Source organism: Engystomops pustulosus, chromosome 3 (genome assembly GCF_040894005.1).
Source record: "Engystomops pustulosus chromosome 3, aEngPut4.maternal, whole genome shotgun sequence".
Lineage (NCBI taxonomy): Eukaryota > Metazoa > Chordata > Amphibia > Anura > Leptodactylidae > Engystomops > Engystomops pustulosus.
The window spans coordinates 219,673,032-219,697,783 of NC_092413.1; the positions used below are offsets into that span (position 1 = coordinate 219,673,032).

The 24,752-nt window shown below is 45.3% G+C and overlaps 1 protein-coding gene across 4 annotated transcripts in view; it reads right to left on the reverse strand.

Moving 5' to 3' along the window:
• The window catches only part of EFR3B (EFR3 homolog B), an 84,950-nt gene that overhangs the window by 5,215 nt on the left and 54,983 nt on the right, over positions 1 to 24,752 (reverse strand). For 3 of the 4 annotated variants that reach the window (XM_072143867.1, XM_072143868.1, XM_072143869.1), the window contains exons 4-23: positions 21,000 to 21,150; positions 20,037 to 20,158; positions 18,941 to 19,090; positions 17,342 to 17,494; positions 14,195 to 14,329; positions 12,619 to 12,697; positions 9,730 to 9,865; positions 9,488 to 9,649; positions 8,133 to 8,244; positions 7,221 to 7,272; positions 6,758 to 6,930; positions 6,390 to 6,465; positions 4,835 to 4,996; positions 4,524 to 4,655; positions 4,299 to 4,366; positions 2,808 to 2,935; positions 2,168 to 2,259; positions 1,629 to 1,677; positions 1,435 to 1,541; positions 1,111 to 1,160 (exon numbers count right to left, since the gene is read on the reverse strand). In XM_072143867.1, coding sequence (XP_071999968.1) covers positions 1,111 to 1,160; positions 1,435 to 1,541; positions 1,629 to 1,677; positions 2,168 to 2,259; positions 2,808 to 2,935; positions 4,299 to 4,366; positions 4,524 to 4,655; positions 4,835 to 4,996; positions 6,390 to 6,465; positions 6,758 to 6,930; positions 7,221 to 7,272; positions 8,133 to 8,244; positions 9,488 to 9,649; positions 9,730 to 9,865; positions 12,619 to 12,697; positions 14,195 to 14,329; positions 17,342 to 17,494; positions 18,941 to 19,090; positions 20,037 to 20,158; positions 21,000 to 21,150 — 2,289 coding nt within the window. The remainder of the gene's footprint in view (positions 1 to 1,110; positions 1,161 to 1,434; positions 1,542 to 1,628; positions 1,678 to 2,167; positions 2,260 to 2,807; positions 2,936 to 4,298; positions 4,367 to 4,523; positions 4,656 to 4,834; positions 4,997 to 6,389; positions 6,466 to 6,757; positions 6,931 to 7,220; positions 7,273 to 8,132; positions 8,245 to 9,487; positions 9,650 to 9,729; positions 9,866 to 12,618; positions 12,698 to 14,194; positions 14,330 to 17,341; positions 17,495 to 18,940; positions 19,091 to 20,036; positions 20,159 to 20,999; positions 21,151 to 24,752) is intronic. The other variant, XM_072143870.1, reaches the window with a different exon arrangement.

Here is a 24,752-nt window from a genome sequence, read left to right on the forward strand (position 1 = left end):
ATAGGAGATAGATAGATAGGAGAGAGATAGGAGATAGATAGATAGGAGAGAGATAGGAGATAGATAGATAGGAGAGAGATAGGAGATAGATAGAGAGATAGGAGATAGATAGAGAGATAGGAGATAGATAGAGAGATAGGAGATAGAGAGATAGATAGATAGATAGATAGATAGGAGATAGATATGAGATAGATAGATAGATAGATAGATAGGAGATAGATATGAGATAGATAGATAGATAGATAGATAGATAGGAGATAGATAGATAGATAGGAGATAGATAGATAGATAGGAGATAGATAGATAGATAGGAGATAGATAGATAGGAGATAGATATGAGATAGATAGGATAGATAGATAGATAGGAGATAGATAGATAGATAGATAGATAGGAGATAGATAGATAGGAGATAGATAGGAGATAGATAGATAGATAGGAGATAGATAGATATGAGATAGATAGATAGATAGGAGATAGATAGATAGATAGATAGATAGGAGATAGATAGATAGATAGATAGATAGATAGGAGATAGATAGATAGATAGGAGATACATAGGAGATAGATAGATAGATAGATAGATAGGAGATACATAGGAGATAGATAGATAGGAGATAGATAGGAGATAGATAGGAGATAGATAGGAGATAGATAGATAGGAGATAGATAGGAGATAGATAGATAGGAGAGAGATAGGAGATAGATAGATAGGAGAGAGATAGGAGATAGATAGATAGGAGAGAGATAGGAGATAGATAGATAGATAGATAGATAGATAGATAGATAGATAGGAGATAGATAGGAGATAGATAGATAGGAGATAGATAGATAGGAGATAGATAGATAGGAGATAGATAGATAGGAGATAGATAGATAGGAGATAGATAGATAGGAGATAGATAGGAGATAGATAGAGAGATAGGAGAGAGATAGGAGATAGATAGATAGATAGGAGAGAGATAGGAGATAGATAGATAGATAGGAGATAGATAGAGAGATAGGAGATAGAGAGATAGGAGAGAGATAGATAGATATGAGATAGATAGATACTATAGTTAGTTATAGTATAACAATAACTTCTATATTAGGGAGAATGTTCTATCACCCACCGTATTGTCAGCTCGAAGATTTGGTTCAGTTTGCTCTGTAACAGCGATGCCTAGAACATAGAAGAACACATGGCAGTGGTGAGTGGACAGTAGTGGGCGCTATTCAGTGAAATGTAGCATGTCTGGGGATGTATGGAGCATAGGATGGGGCAGTAGTGGTTTGGGGTGGCCTTTTGGGGGCTGTTGGAGTACGACAGGGCCCTGTAGAGAAGGAGGCGCTCCTCCGGCCCTGTGGAGGCAGTGTAATCACTACAGGTCATCTCTGTATCAGACCCAAAATGAACATTGTTGGAGTTCCCCTTTAAGGCATGTATGACTCCTCACCCTGGCCCCGCAGTGTGCAGCGATCTCCTCGAATGGAGCCTTCTGGAACTTCTCCACCACCTGGCGCCGGCGCTCCCGCTCCTGCTCCTCCACCGCTACGCTGTCCACTGTATGGAGGAAACATGGGGTGACATCCCCTGCAGCGCCCCCAAAGGCGGCCTATGGCATTACATACTATGCACAGCGACTCTTACCTATTGCTTTTTTCAGAGTTTCAAATGTTATCTCCTCGGCCGGAGCTTTCTAAAGAGAAGAGAATCACAAAGTGTTACAGAGTATTTCAGGAAAATCCTGCGCTGATGTAACGGGGGAGGTAGTGACCGGTCCTTTCATGTGTGACCTTGTTCTGGGGTGACAAGTGGGAGGTCAGATACAGGATATACACATACTATTTTTTTTTTTACAAACTAAGCTCCTTTTAAAAGAAAGAAAAGTAGGTCCCAAAAAATGTGAAATTTGTGGCTGTGTGGAGTCTCCTCCAGGGGGAGCTGCTGAGCTTACTGTGCAGAATAAATGTGCAGGGAGCTCCCTCTAGAGGAGGAATTTTATCATCTACCTCTGTGCATTGTAAAGCAGAGGATTTGGAGCTCTGTATCGGGAACCTCTGCCCCGGGCATTGGTTGCTCATGGAGGGTGCAGGGCACAGACGCCGGGTGGTTACTACAGCTCTCTGCACTTATGTCACTGGCAGCTCAGTCATCATGTGGACAATGGGCGACGTCCATGGCCTCACCTCCTCCTTCTCCGGGCTGTTGCGGGACTCTACCTCCACCTGCAGAGATATTGTCTCCCCGATGCTCTTCCTCTTAGACAGACGGTCTTCATCTGTAAGACAACGACAGACACAGAGGAGCGTGACCTTGGCGTGTGCAGGACGATTAACATGTATGTAACGTGATGTAAAGAGGATTGGATACTATATCAGAGATGGGCTAATGGAGCCAACTGGCACTATGCCTACTACAGGGGGGCGCCATGCCTACTACAGGGGGGCGCCTTACCTACGACAGGGGGGCGCCTTACCTACGACAGGGGGGCGCCTTACCTACGACAGGGGGGCGCCTTACCTACGACAGGGGGGCGCCTTACCTACGACAGGGGGGCGCCTTACCTACGACAGGGGGGCGCCTTACCTACGACAGGGGGGCGCCTTACCTACGACAGGGGGGCGTCTTACCTACGACAGGGGGGCGTCTTACCTACGACAGGGGGGCGTCTTACCTACGACAGGGGGGCGTCTTACCTACGACAGGGGGGCGTCTTACCTACGACAGGGGGGCGTCTTACCTACGACAGGGGGCCGCCTTACCTACGACAGGGGGCACTTTACGGAACATTACAGGACATTAGGAGGCTGGAGAGGTGGCACTTACCTGTCAGCTGGGGCACATAGGGGGTGCTCAGCCGGTCTGAGTTGTACCCGCTGCCCCCCAGCACCTCGCTGACCTTGCTCTGCAGGAAGAGGAGGTCTGCGCTGAGGTGCTCCACGCTCTTCGACCACCTGCAGGATCATTTGTAGAGATTAGATTCTTCAATCAGATGCAAAACTGATACAAATTAGCGTCTTAGCTCCGCCCTGTGTAACGGTCACTTGAGCTCCCACAATGCACTGCTCTGTGAATCCTTGGATCGGGGAGGGTTGGTGTTTGTCGGTTGTGCGGCCTGGGTCATGGATACTGCACTTAGTACTGTGGGATTGTGGGTAATAGGTGCACGGATTGACCCATTAGAGGGGGAGAGGGGTCAGAGCTGCTCTTAAGAGCTAAGTATCTAAGTGCTGTGATAAAGTGGTTGAGTGGCCATTACCAGTCATTAGGGTAAGTGGCCGCAGGATGCGCCAGTGCCTGTGAGTGGCGCGGACAATCGGTGGCGGTCGTACACGCTCCCTCCACCAGAAGGGGCCATTGTGGTGACCTCATGTATAACAATGGCCGCCAATACACAACGGACAGATGGGGCCAGTGTCCGGGAGGGGAAATAATATTCCTCCAACTCACAGGCGCTATTGAACCTCTCCTTTAAAAAGCAGCATTAAAGGGGTTTCCCAGTCTCAGGTATGGGTGGGACCCCCACAATCAGATTATTCATCTCCACTCTCTGACCCGATATCGATGACCTCACGTAACAATAGGTCTTCAGTTTCTTAAACCCGGACAACCCCTTTAAGATAAATCACTAGTAATACAGTTCTGTAAACATCCTTTAAGATGACCTTTCCCCACCTCCATCCACGTAACTATCCCTTTAATAGGCACCGGTGATCCCAATGTGGTTGGAATTTTCTCTCTAACCTCCCCCCACCCCATTATTGAAAGTTCTGTACTGTCAGGTGGGTGGAGTCAGACTGTCAGTTTTAGCTCAGGACCACCCATCTGTCAGTAAATAGACAACAAGCATATTGGGCATTGAAACTTGTGCTCATTAGCCTTTACTTTGTCAAAGGGGAGGTCTTGGCCTGGAGCAGACAATCTGGCTCCACCCATCTGACAGCAGAGATCTTAAAATAATGTAGGGGGGGGATCTAACTTTGCCAGTGGAACTAATGCCTATTAAAGGATACAGAGTGTTGCAGTTTTAAAAGATTGTGAAAGGTCCCCTTTAAAAAAAAAGTGACCCCCCCAGAAACAGCGCCACCCATATTCATAGGCCATGTGTGGTATTACAACTCAGCTTCATTTAGATGAGTGGTGCCGAGATGCAGTACTACTCACAGTCCATGGGACAAAGGGGGCGCTGTTTCTAGAACAAGCAGATATGTTCTGTCTAATCTTATTAGGTGACAACCCCCTTGTGGTGCGGTCATACTAGTCGCCACCCTGAAGAGGTTATATGCCGGGATATTCCAGCTTTGGTTTTATAGTCACCTGGGTTTCTCCACAAAGATGTCCTCCGGTAGCAGATAGGGCCCTTCCTTCTTCCTCATCTCGATCACCTAAGAGAAGAGACACAAGATCAATAATATCGGGATTACTGGGTAAGTATTCCAGGAAAATTCCTTTAATCCGGCATCAATGGGATTATGAGATGTCCTGGATTATAACTGGACTGGGATTGCTACAATCTATCATATACGAGTAATGGCGTCCCACCTCGTGGATGTGCTGGCAGAAGGCGGGCACGGTGGTGAGCTGGCAGATCAGGTTCAGGTAGGCGGCACACAGGGCGTGCAGGGCGCAGCGGTTGTACGCCGGGAGATTGTCCTCGTTATTCAGAGCCAGATCCTGCAAAAAAAAGAAAAAAAAAAATTTTGAAAACTTTTAGAAACTTTTTGAAAGTTTTATGAATCCAGTTTTGTTACTGGACTTTAGTGCAAAAAAAACAAAGACGTAGGAACCATCCCCAGAGAGTAATCGCAATGTCTACCCTTCTACTCTATTAATTGGTCACATGACCTCCTTACCTGCACGGCGAGCACCAGGCGGATGAGGTCCACCACCACCTCCTCGTTGGCCAGCTCGATGCTGATCATCACCAGCAGAGCGTACAGCGCCTCGTAGTGGGCCTGGACATTGCAGGGGTCGTTGCAGCTCAGGTAGATGTGACGGTACAGCTGCTGCGCGTGCTGGGGAGCGGGAGGAAGGCGTTATCAGGAGGATTGTGAATGCAGCTTTTACTGTGACTGGAGTAGAACAAATAATGGACCTTGCAGCGCCCCTATGTGTGAGATAGATTGCATAGAGCCCAGGAATGGGACCCCATAGATTCCATAGAGCCCAGGAATGGGACCCCATAGATTACATAGAGCCCAGGAATGGGACCCCATAGATTACATAGAGCCCAGGAATTGGGACCCCATAGATTCCATAGAGCCCAGGAATGGGACCCCATAGATTACATAGAGCCCAGGAATGGGACCCCATAGATTACATAGAGCCCAGGAATGGAACCCCATAGATTCCATAGAGCCCAGGAATGGAACCCCATAGATTCCATAGAGCCCAGGAATGGGACCCCATAGGTTGCATAGAACCCAGGAATGGGACCCCATAGATTCCATAGAGCCCAGGAATGGGACCCCATAGATTCCATAGAGCCCAGGAATGGGACCCCATAGATTACATAGAGCCCAGGAATGGGACCCCATAGGTTGCATAGAACCCAGGAATGGGACCCCATAGATTGCATAGAGCCCAGGAATGAGATCCCATAGATTGCATAGAGCCCAGGAATGGGACCCCATAGATTCCATAGAGCCCAGGAATGGGACCCCATAGATTACATAGAGCCCAGGAATGGGACCCCATAGGTTGCATAGAACCCAGGAATGGGACCCCATAGATTCCATAGAGCCCAGGAATGGGACCCCATAGATTACATAGAGCCCAGGAATGGAACCCCATAGATTCCATAGAGCCCAGGAATGGGACCCCATAGATTACATAGAGCCCAGGAATGGGACCCCATAGGTTGCATAGAACCCAGGAATGGGACCCCATAGATTGCATAGAGCCCAGGAATGAGATCCCATAGATTGCATAGAGCCCAGGAATGGGACCCCATAGATTCCATAGAGCCCAGGAATGGGACCCCATAGATTACATAGAGGCCAGGAATGGGACCCCATAGATTACATAGAGCCCAGGAATGGGACCCCATAGATTCCATAGAGCCCAGGAATGGGACCCCATAGATTACATAGAGCCCAGGAATGAGATCCCATATATTGTAGGGGGCCCTGGAGTGGCACCCCATAGATTACATGGAGCTCTGGACTGGAAGCCTATAGATTATGTGGAGCCCTGGAGGAGGAACCCATAGATTCCAAGGTGTTCCAGAGTGGGACCCCATAGATTTCCCATAGTACCACGCCGGGCCACTTTTCTTATAATGAACCTTTGCTGCACTGAATAGAGCTGAGCTGCAATACCAGACACGACCTGTGCACATGGGTGGCGCTGTTTTGGACTAAGGCAGCCATGTTCTCCTAATCATTCCCACAGTGATGCTCTGCGTACCTTCTTCATGAAGAGCGTGTCTTGTCGGGAGCACTTGTCCACTTTAAGCTTCAGTACAGCGATGTCCGGCACAGTACTAGACCAAAGCCATAGAAAACATCAGAATTTTAGACATTTTTTTAATGTTTTCTTTTTTTTTACAATTTTTTTGAATTACACATTTCAGCCCTATAATTCTCTGACGGTTGAAATAAATTACTGCAATCAACCTGCGGGGGGCGCTGTTCATATTACCCAGTGAAGCCCCTCCCACTTCTATAACACTAAATTGAGGCATCTGTGGGGTCAAACAATTACATTTGTAAATTGTATCAAGATATGCAATGATGATCATGATCCAATCATAAATAGCTCCGCCCCTGAGGTACCTGATGGTGGAAACTTTGGGTCGGTTGTCATGTCGATCGATCAACGAGACGAGAATCTCCAGGACGAATAATCTGAGCTCTGCGTCTTCCATCAGGGCGGAGGAAAGCAGCGGGTCCAGGAAGGAGCTGGGTAAGGCGGTCAGCATGTTACTGCACTGGAAACCCAGCGACACCTTGTAAGGAGTGACAGAGAGGTTGTCACAGCTCCGCCCCCTTGTATAAATCAGCAAACACAGCTCTGCTACATCTATGGCCATATATACTGAACTTATACCGCCATGTAGTGCCCGTACCGCCACCATACTGTTATTAAGTAGCCAGTCCAAAATACTAATCCCATCACTGCTCAGCCCTGGAGGACCCAGACATCAGACTGTAGGGGGCAGTGCAGCATATTGTCCACCTCCTGGACAGCTCTACGGTTAGTCAGTCACGGATGCGGTAGATATGTTGAGGTAAGTACCTGCAGCAGAGATTTCAGCAGCATGATCTGGATCAGACGGTTCCGGTTCTCCCTGAGTGATGAATGTGGTGGAGAATGGGGTTAGTATACTGCAAGGTTCTGTAAGAAGTCCATTCACGATACAAACTTTTCACCCAATCACAGTGAGGATTTGGGGTAAGGATTATCATGTGGTACTATATGGCGCTATTATATGTACATGGGTATGGCAGGTGTGACCTATGACACTATTATACAGTCAGTTTATTACACAGTACTGTATTTCACTAGTACACGGCTCCTGGTGTGAATGGTTTATCACATTGTACTATACGGGCAATGCTATGGCGGGTTTATTACATGATACTATATGGCACTATTATACGAGTAATGTTATGGCTGTTTATTACATGGCACTATATGGCACTATTATATAAGTGATGTTATGGCAGGTTTATTACATGGCACTATATGGCACTATTATATGTGTAATGCTATGGTGGGTTTATTACATGGCACTATATGGCACTATTATATAAGTGATGTTATGGCGGGTTTATTACATGGCACTATTATATGCATATTTTTATGGCGGGTTTATTACATGGCACTATATGGCACTATTATACGAGTAATGTTATGGCGGATTTATTACATAGTACTATATGGCACTATTATATGAGTATTGTTATGGCGGGTTTATTACATGTCTCTATATGGCACTATTATATGAGTAATGTTATGGCGGATTTATTACATGGCACTATATGGCACTATTATATGACTACTATAAAGTTAAACATCTAAACATATAATAGGACATGGGAAACTCTGACATGGTGCACTATAGGGCAGTATCATATAGTCACAGAATGGAAAATTCAGAAAGTACATTAAAACATTGGCGGCATCCAATGGAAGGACAACCCTTACCCAGCTTTTCCAGGATCTATCGGATGATGCACTGAAGGTAGCGGCACTTTTCCCATTATAAACAGCATGACCTCTGACCTCTGGTATGTAGGCAACGTGCTGGCAAATGACCCTATGGAAAATGACATAATCTGAGACGTCCCATAATCCTGGATAATGATGTGACATGGTGCTGTCAGTACAGACAGGTGTATGGGGTGCGGCACTATAACCCCACAGCCCCAAATGTCCATACAGAACCGTCACACAGCGCTTACTACCTGGAGAGCTCATACATGTAAGGGCTGCCCCCTGCTGGAAACTAATGCTAAATACACAGGTACAGGAATGTAGATCACAGGTCAGTCACACGATGTACAGGGAGGTCACAGGTCAGTCACACGATGCACACAGGTAGATCACAGGTCACTCACACGATGCACACAGGTAGATCACAGGTCACTCACACGATGCACACAGGTAGATCACAGGTCAGTCACAGGATGTACAGGGAGGTCACAGGTCAGTCACAGGATGCACACAGGTAGATCACAGGTCACTCACACGATGCACACAGGTAGATCACAGGTCAGTCACAGGATGTACAGGGAGGTCACAGGTCAGTCACATGATGTACAGGGAGGTCACAGGTCAGTCACAGGATGCACACAGGTAGATCACAGGTCACTCACACGATGTACAGGGAGGTCACAGGTCAGTCACAAGTAGATCACAGGTCAGTCACACGATGTACAGGGAGGTCACAGGTCAGTCACAGGATGCACTCAGGTAGATCACAGGTCACTCACACGATGCACACAGGTAGATCACAGGTCAGTCACATGATGTACAGGGAGGTCACAGGTCAGTCACATGATGTACAGGGAGGTCACAGGTCAGTCACATGATGTACAGGGAGGTCACAGATCAGTCACAGGATGCACACAGGGAGGTCACAGGTCAGTCACATGACGATACAGGTCAGTCACAGGATGCACACAGGGAGGTCACAGGTCAGTCACATGACGATACAGGTCAGTCACATGATGTACAGGGAGGTCACAGGTCAGTCACAGGATGCACACAGGTAGATCACAGGTCAGTCACATGATGTACAGGGAGGTCACAGGTCAGTCACAGGATGCACACAGGTAGATCACAGGTCACTCACATGATGTACAGGGAGGTCAGAGGTCAGTCACAGGATGGACACAGCGAGGTCACAGGTCAGTCACATGACGATACAGGTCAGTCACATGATGTACAGGGAGGTCACAGGTCAGTCATATGATGTACACAGGTCAGTCATAGGTCAGTCACATGATGCACGGGTAGGTCACAGGTAAGTTGCGTGATATTACCGCACTATACGCTACCTATAGTCTTGATGACGGCCTCCTGGAACATCCGCTCCTCGTGCTCCTTGATGATCTTGGTTCCGATGTTGATGGCGGAGTCGTAGCTGCCGGTCAGCTCGTAGTCTATGCTCAGCCGCAGCTGCCGCAGTAACGTATTGAACACCTCCAGCACCGTGGGGCCTGCACATAACATGGACACCTACCTGTCACCGACATACTGTTACCTCATACACATACCACCAACATACAGGTGTACTTACCCACTGATCCAGTGGCTGCAATCACAGCAGATTCAGACAAAACCTCCACTATCCCAGCACGGACCGTGGCCGCACTCTTACTATTGGCATCGAGATGACTCAATAACTGCTGGATCACCAGGTGAGAGTGCTGAGGCTGTACAACCAGAGAGCGGGGTTATATACCGCCATACTGTACACAGGAGCAGCATTGTAGTTATACGCTTCTACATGCAGTATTATAGTAGTTATATTCCTGTACATGGGGGGCAGTATTATAGTAGCTATATTCCTGTACATGGGGGGCAGTATTATAGTAGTTATATTCCTGTACATGGGGGGCAGTATTATAGTAGTTATATTCCTGTACATAGGGGGCAGTATTATAGTAGTTATATTCTTGTACATAGGGGCAGTATTATAGTAGTTATATTCCTGTACATAGGGGGCAGTATTATAGTAGTTATATTCTTGTACATAGGGGGCAGTATTATAGTAGTTATATTCTTGTACATAGAGGGCAGTATTATAGTAGATATATTCCTGTACATAGGGGGCAGTATTATAGTAGTTATATTCCTGTACATAGGGGGCAGTATTATAGTAGTTATATTCCTGTACATAGGGGGCAGTATTATAGTAGTTATATTCCTGTACATAGGGGGCAGTATTATAGTAGTTATATTCCTGTACATAGGGGGCAGTATTATAGTAGTTATATTCTTGTACATAGGGGCAGTATTATAGTAGTTATATTCTTGTACATAGGGGGCAGTATTATAGTAGTTATATTCTTGTACATAGGGGGCAGTATTATAGTAGTTATATTCTTGTACATAGAGGGCAGTATTATAGTAGATATATTCCTGTACATAGGGGGCAGTATTATAGTAGTTATATTCCTGTACATAGGGGGCAGTATTATAGTAGTTATATTCCTGTACATAGGGGGCAGTATTATAGTAGTTATATTCTTGTACATAGGGGGCAGTATTATAGTAGTTATATTCTTGTACATAGGGGGCAGTATTATAGTAGTTATATTCCTGTACATAGGGGGCAGTATTATAGTAGTTATATTCTTGTACATAGAGGGCAGTATTATATTAGTTATATTCCTGTACATAGGGGCAGTATTATAGTAGTTATATTCTTGTACATAGGGGGCAGTATTATAGTAGTTATATTCTTGTACATAGGGGGCAGTATTATAGTAGTTATATTCTTGTACATAGGGGGCAGTATTATAGTAGTTATATTCCTGTACATAGGGGGCAGTATTATAGTAGTTATATTCTGGTACATAGGAGGCAGTATTATAGTAGTTATATTCCTGTACATAGGGGGCAGTATTATAGTAGTTATATCCTGTACATAGGGGGCAGTATTATAGTAGTTATATTCCTGTACATAGGGGGCAGTATTATAGTAGTTATATTCTGGTACATAGGAGGCAGTATTATAGTAGTTATATTCCTGTACGTAGGGGGCAGTATTATAGTAGTTATATTCTGGTACATAGGAGGCAGTATTATAGTAGTTATATTCCTGTACGTAGGGGGCAGTATTATAGTAGTTATATTCTGGTACATAGGAGGCAGTATTATAGTAGTTATATTCCTGTACGTAGGGGGCAGTATTATAGTAGTTATATTCCTGTACATAGGGGGCAGTATTATAGTAGTTATATTCCTGTACATAGGGGGCAGTATTATAGTAGTTATATTCCTGTACATAGGGGGCAGTATTATAATAGTTATATTCTTGTACATAGGGGGCAGTATTATAGCAGTTATATTCTTGTACATAGGGGGCAGTATTATAGCAGTTATATTCCTGTACATAGGGGGAAGTATTATAGTAGTTATGTTCTTGTACATAGGGGGCAGTATTATAGTAGTTATATTCTTGTACATAGGGGGCAGTATTATAGTAGTTATATTCTTGTACATAGGGGGCAGTATTATAGTAGTTATATTCTTGTACATAGGGGGCAGTATTATAGCAGTTTTATTCTTGTACATAGGGTGCAGTATTATAGTAGTTATATTCCTGTACATAGGGGGCAGTATTATAGTAGTTATATTCCTGTACATAGGGGGCAGTATTATAGTAGTTATATTCCGGTACATAGGAGGCAGTATTATAGTAGTTATATTCCTGTACATAGGGGGCAGTATTATAGTAGTTATATTCTTGTACATAGAGGGCAGTATTATAGTAGATATATTCTTGTACATATGGGGCAGTATTATAGTAGTTATATTCCTGTACATAGGGGCAGTATTATAGTAGTTATATTCTTGTACATAGGGGCAGTATTATAGTAGTTATATTCCTGTACATAGGGGGCAGTATTATAGTAGTTATATTCCTGTACATAGGGGGCAGTATTATAGTAGTTATATTCCTGTACATAGGGGGCAGTATTATAGTAGTTATATTCTTGTACATAGGGGGCAGTATTATAGTAGTTATATTCCTGTACATAGGGGGCAGTATTATAGTAGTTATATTCCTGTACATAGGGGGCAGTATTATAGTAGTTATATTCCTGTACATAGGGGGCAGTATTATAGTAGTTATATTCCTGTACATAGGGGGCAGTATTATAGTAGTTATATTCTTGTACATAGGGGCAGTATTATAGTAGTTATATTCTTGTACATAGGGGCAGTATTATAGTAGTTATATTCCTGTACATAGGGGGCAGTATTATAGCAGTTATATTCTTGTACATAGGGGGCAGTATTATAGTAGTAATATTCTTGTACATAGGAGCAGTATTATAGTAGTTATATTCTTGTACATAGGGGGCAGTATTATAGTAGTTATATTCTTGTACATAGGGGGCAGTATTATAGCAGTTATATTCTTGTACATATATAAAGTATTATGCCGTATTCTCACCTGTATTGAATACATGATGATCTTAAAGCATCGTATCGCGAAGACCTTGGGCTCCCACAGGGAATGGTTGTCAAGGTGCCTAAATTAATGTAAATCCAAAGTCAAAAACTAGATGTTTAGGCTGACTGCACAAATCTCAGTTTGTTCTGAGAAACCTGCTGTGTGTCTCTGTGGTATTTGCTGCCCAAATGTAGAGCTGCAGGACGGTGACCATGTTGGTTCTGCTGAGCAATGCTATGTTAAGTTCAGTAAATCTTGCAGACAAACTGTACTGTGACATCACTGCGTGTATTATCTCTGTACTGTGACATCACTGCGTGTATTATCTCTGTACTGTGACATCACTGCGTGTATTATCTCTGTACTGTGACATCACTGTGTGTATTATCCCTGTACTGTGACATCACTGTGTGTATTACCCCTGTACTGTGACATCGCTGTGTGTATTATCCCTGTACTGTGACATCGCTGTGTGTATTATCCCTGTACTGTGACATCGCTGTGTGTATTACCTCTGTACTGTGACATCGCTGCGTGTATTACCTCTGTACTGTGACATCGCTGCGTGTATTATCTCTGTACTGTGACATCACTGCGTGTATTATCCCTGTACTGTGACATCACTGCGTGTATTATCTCTGTACTGTGACATCACTGCGTGTATTATCTCTGTACTGTGACATCACTGCGTGTATTATCTCTGTACTGTGACATCACTGCGTGTATTATCTCTGTACTGTGACATCACTGCGTGTATTATCTCTGTACTGTGACATCACTGTGTGTATTATCCCTGTACTGTGACATCACTGTGTGTATTATCCCTGTACTGTGACATCACTGTGTGTATTATCCCTGTACTGTGACATCACTGTGTGTATTATCCCTGTACTGTGACATCACTGTGTGTATTATCTCTGTACTGTGACATCACTGTGTGTATTATCTCTGTACTGTGACATCACTGTGTGTAGTATCTCTGTACTGTGACATCACTGTGTGTGTTATCCCTGTACTGTGACATCACTGTGTGTGTTATCCCTGTACTGTGACATCACTGTGTGTGTTATCCCTGTACTGTGACATCACTGTGTGTGTTATCCCTGTACTGTGACATCACTGTGTGTGTTATCCCTGTACTGTGACATCACTGTGTGTATTATCCTGTACTGTGACATCACTGTGTGTATTATCCTGTACTGTGACATTACTGTGTGTATTATCCTGTACTGTGACATCACTGTGTGTATTATCCCTGTACTGTGACATAACTGTGTGTATTATCCCTGTACTGTGACATCGCTGTGTGTATTATCTCTGTACTGTGACATCACTGTGTGTATTATCCCTGTACTGTGACATCACTGTGTGTATTATACTGTACTGTGACATCACTGTGTGTGTTATCCCTGTACTGTGACATCACTGTGTGCATTACCTGTGTACTGTGACATCACTGTGTGCATTATCCCTGTACTGTGACATCACTGTGTGCAGTACCTCTGTACTGTGACATCACTGTGTGCATTACCTCTGTACTGTGACATCACTGTGTGCAGTACCTCTGTATACTCACATGAGTACAGGTTTGATGGCGTTCTTGATATTCCCGTAGGCCGCCCTCCCCAGTAGTTCCCTCAGGCAGCGCTCGGCCAGTTCTGCGGGGATCTCCTTCTCTTTCTCGCTGTTCTGTAGGGGCGATGGCGACCGACTGTAACCATGAAAGACACGTAATGACCACCAGGTGTCAGCGCAGACTCACAACATCCTCCGGACTTACATTATGACTATTTCAGAGAATATTCTGTAGATGCCGGCACCATGCAGCGCGTTATTATAGATGCACAAATGGATTTAAAGGGCAATTCCATGTGTATGACTGCAGCATGAAGCAGGGGCGCTGGCATCAGGACCCCAAACTAGAACTGGTCATTTAAAGGGGAAGTCCATGGGGCTCTTAGAGTATCTATTAATAACATAAGAGGAAGCCTGTTCTCGCTAATGGTGTATTATACGTTTCATATCAAAGGAAGATAGAAGACCCCCCATTGATAAGAGCTGATTCTAGGGGGTCCTAATAGCTGTGGGATCTACAATCAGATAGTAGGGTCTGGCCTTTATAGATAATCCAGGAATTCGGAGACCCAATTCTATAGAACTTTAACCATTATGTGGACCTGACAACCCCCTGACTACTCCGCTGTCATCCAATGGGTATCCACACATCCGGCTTATGCTGCAGATCATACACTTTGGATCTCACCAGAAGGTTAGGAATTGCTCTTTAATTTTTCATGCAGCCAATTACAGGCTCTGCGGGGCTTCAGGAGACATCACTGCGACCTACAGAGACCATAATTAGCTTAAGACACAGAGCAAAATGATGGCTGACAACCTTGTCTCCCATGCAGGAAAGGAGGACAGCCGCAATAGGGTCACCACCTCCCGGGGTGCGGAGGAGCTTCACACCCCAGGTGAGCAGAATCCATCTGAAAAACCTCGAAAGTCTAACACCGCATCAGTCAAGCTGACAAGATTCCGACAACCGACATGGCTGCCAATTTCACCCAAAGAGGTGGCCTCCTTGAAATTTTGAAACCTTGACTGATGAGGACAACTGAAGGACAGGAGAATGGAATGGACAAGAAAAATGGAACTTTTTTTTTTTTCAAAATTTTGTGAGATTTAGTCAAGAAGGTGGCAAGAGGAAGGGAAAGCAGAAAGGAACACCAAACAGTCATCCAGGGCGGGGGGTGAACATTCGTAAGCTGGCCATACACATGGGTAGAAGGTGGACACTGTATAAACAGATGGTCTCGGTGGAGAGCAACGTCAAAAGTTTTCCCAACGTGATGGTTTGTTATGGTCCTAGACTTAGTAGAGCTCCTTGTCCCCTCAAAAAAAGTCAATGGGGGTCATTTACTAAGGGCCGATTCGCGTTTCCCCGACGTGTTACCCGAATATTTCCGATTTGCGCCGATTTTCCCTGTATTACCCTGGGATTTTGCCGCACACGATCGGATTGTGGCGCATCGGCGCCGGCATGCACACAACGGAAATCGGTGGCGTGGCCGAACGAAAACCCGACGGATTCGGAGAAACCGCCACGTTTAAAAAATAAAAAGTGTCGCGGGACTTGCACTTACCCCCACCAGTTAAAGGATGGTGCATTTCTGAGGGCCTCGCTGGGTCTCGCCAGACTTCAGCGAAGCAGGGACACCTGGTGGACGTCGGAGGAACTGCCCTAGTGAATCGCCGGAAGACCCGAATCCACCGCACAGAACGCGCCGCTGGATCGCGTATGGGCCGGGTAAGTAAATCTGCCACACCCCCGATTTCCGTCGCATGCATGCCGGCGCCGATGCGCCAAAAACCCGGGGCAATACAGGGAAAATTGGCGCAAATCAGAAATATTCGGGTAACACGTCGGGAAAATGACCCACAATATGTTCTTCAGGTGCCTTCATGTTGTAGACCATGGGTTATCCCACTAAGTACCACCATTTTTCCCACAGCTCTCTGGGAAAAGGCATTGGATGAAAGAAGACCTCTCTAAATCTTCTTGAGTGGAGCATCACTACATAAGACAAGACTGAGGAACCCAAGAACGTTTAGCGGAGGGTTGAAAACATGGCGAGAAACATTCAGGTTTCATTGGTTACGTTTCCTTAACAAAGTCCATCATGCTTGACTTCTTTATTAGGAGTAAAGGCTGCGGTGTTCTTTATGTGTCCTCTTTGGGTAGACCAAGGGGTTCTGTGCTATTTACTACCATGGAGAGATACACTAGAATGAACCCTATGACCAATAAGACAACTCCAAATTCTCTCATGAGGCCGCTGCTAGTGAAGGGGTTTAGTGGAGCAGCGCTAGACTAGACAAGAACCTTCATGGACAGAAGTTCTCATAGTTTATTAAGGGTCACTTAGTATGTCTTACAGGTCTTCTACTAGTAGCTGGCCAAAAAGGTCATAACAAGCATCATGGTTGACTTCTATCTCAAGTTTATGGACTTCCATATTCTTCACGTGTCCTCTAAATGTTGCATGGAGAAGACCGAGGATTATTATGCCATGTATTACCCTTCCTCCTGCTCAAACTGGACTCAATCATTTTGACCGTTCTTAACCACCTCTTGAGGCAATGCATCGAACCCTGTGAGAAAGAAGACACGTCTAAATCTACTCACTAAGGTTATTAAGAGGATCAGTAAGGCACCACTACTCTACACAAGAACTCCAGAACCTTCCATGGAGAGCTAAATGGAAAGGATCATCATAGTTTACTTTTACCTCAAGAGTATAGACTGCCATATTCTTCCTGTGCCCTCTACATGGAGAAGACCGAGGATCATGATGTCATGTTTTACCCTGTCCCCTGTAACCAGCCTCAAAAAGTTCAGTTTTGATAGTCCTGATCTACCTGGGAAGAGGCAAAAGATGAAACCCTATGGCCAAGAAGACATCTCTACATCTTCTCGATGACGTTGCTGAGGGCTTCAGTGGAGGACCACTATGCTACTGCAGAACCTTCCATGGAGAGGCAAATGGAATGGGTCAAAAATATCCCACCGACCATCAAGGCTAACTTCTGACCAAACAGTATGGACAGCTTAAGAAATACAAGAACAAGGATGGGTCCAAGTCAGATGAAGGAGCCAATGACTCATTAGAAAGTACAACCAATGTAGACACAAGACCGTCCTGAGGACCTGAGGACATACCTCAAGGTTCTTCCACCTTGGACAGCCCCTTTTCCCTTCAGGATAATCCCTCCAGTACTCTGTGGCTGCCAGGTCTTAGCTTCACCCAGGACAATGGTGAAGGATGAGACGGGTAAGGCACACAGGTTCATGTACATAGAAGAACCGAGAGGGCTACGGATGCAAGAAATAAACAAAGTACAGAAGAAGAACGGCCAAAGCCGAACGAGCACAAGCGAGAAGACTAGAAGAAGGAGGGCGAGAGGGCGCAGAGGAGAAGCTGGAGGCAGAACATAAGGATTAGTTAGTACCTGAGCAGCTGAGACCAGGGTCAGGTCAAAACAAAACGGCAAAGAGTATTAGTAACTGTTGGCCTCTGGGGGGCGCTCTACATACCTGCAAATACTCTACTATAATTATCATGTGCGGTCTTATACTCCAGTCACATCCAGAAAGGCAGAACTGTACTCGTTCCATTGTATACTGCTGGTTCAGTGTCTGCACAAGCTGAATACTCTAGGTAGGATTTTACTGTCCATAGGCCCTGCTTTTTCAGTGTCTGCACAAAGTATATCTCTATGGGTGAAGTCATATGAAGTGAACTGACACCTAATCATCCATAAATGGACAAATCTGTGCTGATGGAAGGTGGAAGCTGCAGGACTTCTCTGCTGCTTCAGTTTCTGCAAGACATATGCTAATGTGTGGCCCTCTGTATAATAAGGGATTCCACCTCGATTTCATCCCCCTGCTGCTTCAGTGTCTGCACACTGCATATTCTAGTGTGGAATAGGCCAGTTTTCACATGTTTTGCCTCTGTCTGCTGCAGTATATTCCTTTTTTAATCCCCTGCTGCTTCAGTGTCTCTGTACTTCACATATTCATTGTACTTACATTTTGAAGGAAAAATTACAGTGTTTCACTCAGGACACTGCAGGATTTCACTTCTATTTTTTAGACTCCTGCTGCTTCAGTGTCTGCAATTTTCATACTCTCTTGAAATATGGTTAAATTTGGGGAATGAAGGATTTCAAATGCTCTTCTTCCCTCTGCTGCTATAGCTGTGGATACTGTGTATGTCACTTATGTCCCTGCTGCTTCGGTGTCTCCATGAATCATGATATGTACTGCTGTATTGCTGCTTCTTCAGTGTCTGCTTAAGGTAAATTTTATTGTTTTATCCCCCTGCTGTTTCAGTGTCTGCGCGTTACATACTGTAATGTGTGTGATCGTGAATTGGTGGTGGGTTTCCTTTTGGAGACTTGAGAATCCTAAGATCTCAAAGCGTGACTGTAAGAAATTCTGAAGACTGAATGTTGGAAAGACGGGGTGTAACCCGATCATTACGACAGAAGCACAGTCAAAACGGGGAAATTTATGAAGGTTATAAAACCATTATAGATGGTGGGGGATGTAACCTGATGGACCCTAGAGGTAAGTACCAGGTGGGAGCTCCATAAAGCTAAGGGGGAATTAATGGATTCCTGGACTGTAACCTTGAATCACATCCTTCACTGTATCCCTAAAACGTAGCCCTGACCTATACCAAGGGCAAAAGTGTCAGGTAGTGGGGCAGAATCGCGTCAGCTACTCTACTTCCCAGCCGGGGTAATATTTCACCTTTCCGTCTCTTCCACATGCTGGAGGTTATAGAGTAATGATGGAACAATCTTATCCATGTGCTGAGGATCCCAGATGTTGGCCTGAAGCTCATCGTTCACCGTCTTCCTGACAACTCCCTGAAGACCTTTGATTCCGGCCATTCGGATCCTTGAAGATACAGAAGAAGATAAGAGAAACATTAAATCTTTTATACAAAACTGTCTGGAGACCTGGCAAACCTGGGGATACAAAGACGTGAAGACGGGATAGACAGAACAAATCAAACCACTGGATGTTAGGGATCGTAGAAGCCTACAATGAGATTTACTACTAAGCACCAACTTCTGGGAAATGGAGTACTGGGGCACCAAAACAGTGGTAAGGTCCAGTACCTCCAAGTGCTAAAAGAGCCTAACCTAAACTGGTCATGGTCCTACCAGGATTGTAGGAGATCACTAGAAACCACCAGGATCTAGAGACCCAGTCCACCACAGTCTAGAAGTTCACGAAACTGAAAGACATCAAGGGATTGGGGCAGAACACCAGTGGACACTGGTCCCTTAGCCACCAAACAACTCCAGAGACTGTCAAGTCAAAACTGGAACTATGAAGCGGTTAACATCCGGGACGGAGGCAAAAATCACCAAAAGATTCACCAAAACACTGAAAACACCATGCCAGATGGACACGTAACTACTGGAGTAGAACGCAAAAGTGGACAACGGGGTCAAGGATAGTAAATATATTTAATATAAGGTATAAAATTATACTGCCGGGTACTAAACTCTAAAGTCTGGAAAAAAGTGGATATCAGAGACTGGGAGTCAAAAATAATGGACACCGGGGATCGAGACTCCACCAACAGGGATTAAATTACCAAATAAGAGAAACACTAAGACACCAAACACCTGGGCCACCAGCACACTAGGAGACTGGATATATGACTCCTAAAATTTATAGGTGAAACCATTGTGACCGGTCCACCAAAGCAGTGTGACTGGACTACCAAACCAGTGTGACTGGACCACCAAACCAGTGTGACTGGACCACCAAACCAGTGTGACTGTTCCACCAGGGGCAGTAAATCCTAGGGTAGGGTAGGGTAGGTTCTTACTTTGTCCTTATCTCCATATCTTCATAGCTGGAGTGGCACATCTCACTGAACCTGGATACAAAGAAGTCATAGCTGCGGTGGTAGGACGGAGTGTCCTCCTCAATGTTGGCAAATTTCACAAACTGAAAAAAAGGAACATAGATGAGAAGTGTCATGTTACATAATATATCCTCATATACACAGTGCACTGCACCCTCCTATGCCTGGCTGCAGTCACATGTACAGTGCTGCCCCCTGCTGGCATGGTAATACAGACCAGATTGTGAAGAAATCCACCTTAGACAGCTACTCTCCTGTGTACACATTGGGGGTCATTTACTAAGGACCCCGATTCGCGTTTTCCTGACGTGTTACCCCAATATTTCCGATTTGCATCGATTTCCCCTGAATTGCCCCGGGATTTTGGCGCACGTGATCGGATTGTGGCGGATCGGCGTTGGCATGCATGCGATGGAAATCGGGGGGCGTGGCTGAACGAAAACACGACGGATTCGGAAAAAACGCCGCATTTAAAAAAAAAATCGCGGAGCTTGCACTTACCTTTACTCAGCCCGGCTCGGTGAACTTCAGTGCATTCCGATGCTTTTCAGCGTAGCAGCGACACCTGGTGGACGTCGGAGGAACTACCTTAACAAATCACGGCCGGACCCGAATCCACCGCAGAGAACGCGCCACTGGATCGCGAATGGACCGGGTAAGTAAATCTGCCCCATTATGTGTGATACTGAGCTGTGTATCTAATCCCATCCTGTGTGATACTGACTGCTGAGCTGTGTATCTAATCCTCTCCTGTGTGATACTGACTGCTGAGCTGTGTATCTAATCCCATCCTGTGTGATACTGACTGCTGAGCTGTGTATCTAATCCCATCCTGTGTGATACTGCCTGCTGAGCTGTGTATCTAATCCCATCCTGTGTGATACTGACTGCTGAGCTGTGTATCTAATCCTATCAGGTACTCACGGAGTTGGTCCCCAGGATCTGTAGGTTGGGTTTCTCGGACTCCAGCAGTTTTGCCACCATCTTCAGGAAACTCTCCACAAACAGGTTGATGCTTTGGCAGTGACAGGCCATGAGGAGCTGGTCCAGGGCCTCCATAGCGATGCAGACATAACTGCGGGGACAGGACGAGGAGAGGGTCACACACACTGCATTCTGTTACAATGTATCAGTGCAGTGTTACTATGTGTCACAGATAACTGAATAGACTGGATACATTGTAACAAACCATCATGACAGAACAGGTCCAGAGCCGAGTGATAAACGGACCACCCCCTACTGCCCCCAATCTCTATCACAGCCGAACTAAGGGTCAGAGAGACATCACCCCCCATCAATCCCCAGGGTGGAGCCTGACCTCATACAGAGACCCAACACTACACCACCCCAGCTCCATACACAGGGGGCGCTATCATAGGAGCGTTACATAGGACTGCAGGACACATCTAATACATGATCTGTACTCAGAGAGATATCACTGTGTTATCTGTGGTGTTACATAGGACTGCAGGACACATCTACTACATGATCTGTACCCAGAGATATCACTGTGTTATCTGTGGTGTTACATGGGACTGCAGGACACATCTACTACATGATCCGTACTCAGAGATATCACTGTGTTATCTGTGGTGTTACATGGGACTGCAGGACACATCTACTACATGATCTGTACTCAGAGATATCACTGTGTTATCTGTGGTGTTACATAGGACTGCAGGACACATCTACTACATGATCTGTACTCAGAGGTATCACTGTGTTATCTGTGGTGTTACATAGGACTGCAGGACATATCTACTACATGATCTGTACTCAGAGATATCACTGTGTTATCTGTGCTGTTACATAGGACTGCAGGACACATCTACTACATGATCTATACTCAGAGATATCACTGTGTTATCTGTGGTGTTACATAGGACTGCAGGACACATCTACTACATGATCTATACTCAGAGATATCACTGTGTTATCTGTGGTGTTACATAGGACTGCAGGACACATCTACTACATGATCTGTACTCAGAGATATCACTGTGTTATCTGTGGTGTTACATAGGACTGCAGGACACATCTACTACATGATCTGTAGTCAGAGATATCACTGTGTTATCTGTGGTGTTACATAGGACTGCAGGACACATCTACTACATGATCTGTACTCAGAGATATCACTGTGTTATCTGTGGTGTTACATAGGACTGCAGGACACATCTACTACATGATCTGTAGTCAGAGATATCACTGTGTTATCTGTGGTGTTACATAGGACTGCAGGACACATCTACTACATGATCTGTACTCAGAGATATCACTGTGTTATCTTTGCTGTTACATGGGACTGCAGGACACATCTACTACATGATCTGTACTCAGAGATATCACTGTGTTATCTGTGGTGTTACATAGGACTGCAGGACACATCTACTACATGATCTGTACTCAGAGATATCACTGTGTTATCTGTGGTGTTACATAGGACTGCAGGACACATCTACTACATGATCTGTACTCAGAGATATCACTGTGTTATCTGTGCTGTTACATAGGACTGCAGGACACATCTACTACATGATCTGTACTCAGAGATATCACTCTCTCTGCTCTATAGCATCTGCTACATCCTTCTCAAGACACCCAGTCATTTCCGTCTATTCCCCAGAACCCTCTATCCTGACCTCCATCTTTACATCTCCACCCTAAAGTGTGATGAATTCTGCTCCTCAACCGCCCCCCTGGCACAGTCTGGGCATTATTGGTGCCATCCAGCTGTGCCAGGCTGTGCAGATACCTACAGGGAAGAGGTTACAGGGTGTAGTGTGTGTGCGGTACCTGCACCAGCAGCTCATCTTGGAGGAGTCCGGTGACGGGTGATGAGAGAGCAGCTCGGATGCCCCCTGGTCCTCTCCGCAGACGGGCAGAAAGCATCTGTAGGGAGCGGAGGGCGGCGGTGACAGATGCGTCCTGGAGCCGAGGATTCTGCACTAATCCACAATCTCCGGGCATTAGGACGGCCCGGCTGATGTGTGCCCATTTACTAATCCTGGGCATGACACAGGGTCAGCGGGGAGGGGGCACAAACACTGGAGCAAAACCCAAAACCTGGGCAATATCAACACCGTGTACACAGTGATGGGATAAGAGGGAGGGCATAAACTGGGCGAGAGGCACAATGGGTAACAAAGCCATCACAGCATAGCTCCTAACCGTCCTGGATTCAGCGGGACAGTGTGGGATTATAGGATCACAGAATGTCCCAAACTCAGGTCTATCTGCATCCCAGGAAGCACATTTTGGGCGGCAAAAAGGTCCCACAACCAATTTCATCACTCAAAGGATAGAAACTGAAAGCTGAGCTTTGATTTCTGCAACAAATACAGATTACATGTGCTCTAGTATTGCTATATATTACATACAGTGGTCCACCATAGACACCAGTGCAGCCTGTGCTCTAGTATTGCTATTTATTACATACAGTGGTCCACCATAGACACCAGTGCAGCCTGTGCTCTAGTATTGCTATATATTACATACAGTAGTCCACCATAGACACCGGTGCAGCCTGTGCTCTAGTATTGCTATATATTACATACAGTGGTCCACCATAGACACCAGTGCAGCCTGTGCTCTAGTATTGCTATATATTACATACAGTAGTCCACCATAGACACCGGTGCAGCCTGTGCTCTAGTATTGCTATATATTACATACAGTGGTCCACCATAGACACCAGTGCAGCCTGTGCTCTAGTATTGCTATATATTACATACAGTGGTCCACCATAGACACCAGTGCAGTCTGTGCTCTAGTATTGCTATATATTACACACAGTGGTCCACCATAGACACCAGTGCAGTCTGTGCTCTAGTATTGCTATATATTACATACAGTGGTCCACCATAGACACCAGTGCAGCCTGTGCTCTAGTATTGCTATATATTACATACAGTGGTCCACCATAGATACTAGTGCAGCCTGTGCTCTAGTATTGCTATATATTACATACAGTGGTCCACCATAGACACCAGTGCAGCCTGTGCTCTAGTATTGCTATATATTACATACAGTGGTCCACCATAGACACCAGTGCAGCCTGTGCTCTAGTATTGCTATATATTACATACAGTGGTCCACCATAGACACCAGTGCAGCCTGTGCTCTAGTATTGCTATATATTACATACAGTGGTCCACCATAGACACCAGTGCAGCCTGTGCTCTAGTATTGCTATATATTACATACAGTGGTCCACCATAGACACCAGTGCAGTCTGTGCTCTAGTATTGCTATATATTACACACAGTGGTCCACCATAGACACCAGTGCAGTCTGTGCTCTAGTATTGCTATATATTACACACAGTGGTCCACCATAGACACCAGTGCAGCCTGTGCTCTAGTATTGCTATATATTACATACAGTGGTCCACCATAGATACTAGTGCAGCCTGTGCTCTAGTATTGCTATATATTACATACAGTGGTCCACCATAGACACCAGTGCAGCCTGTGCTCTAGTATTGCTATATATTACACACAGTGGTCCACCATAGACACCAGTGCAGCCTGTGCTCTAGTATTGCTATATATTACATACAGTGGTCCACCATAGACACCAGTGCAGCCTGTGCTCTAGTATTGCTATATATTACACACAGTGGTCCACCATAGACACCAGTGCAGCCTGTGCTCTAGTATTGCTATATATATTACA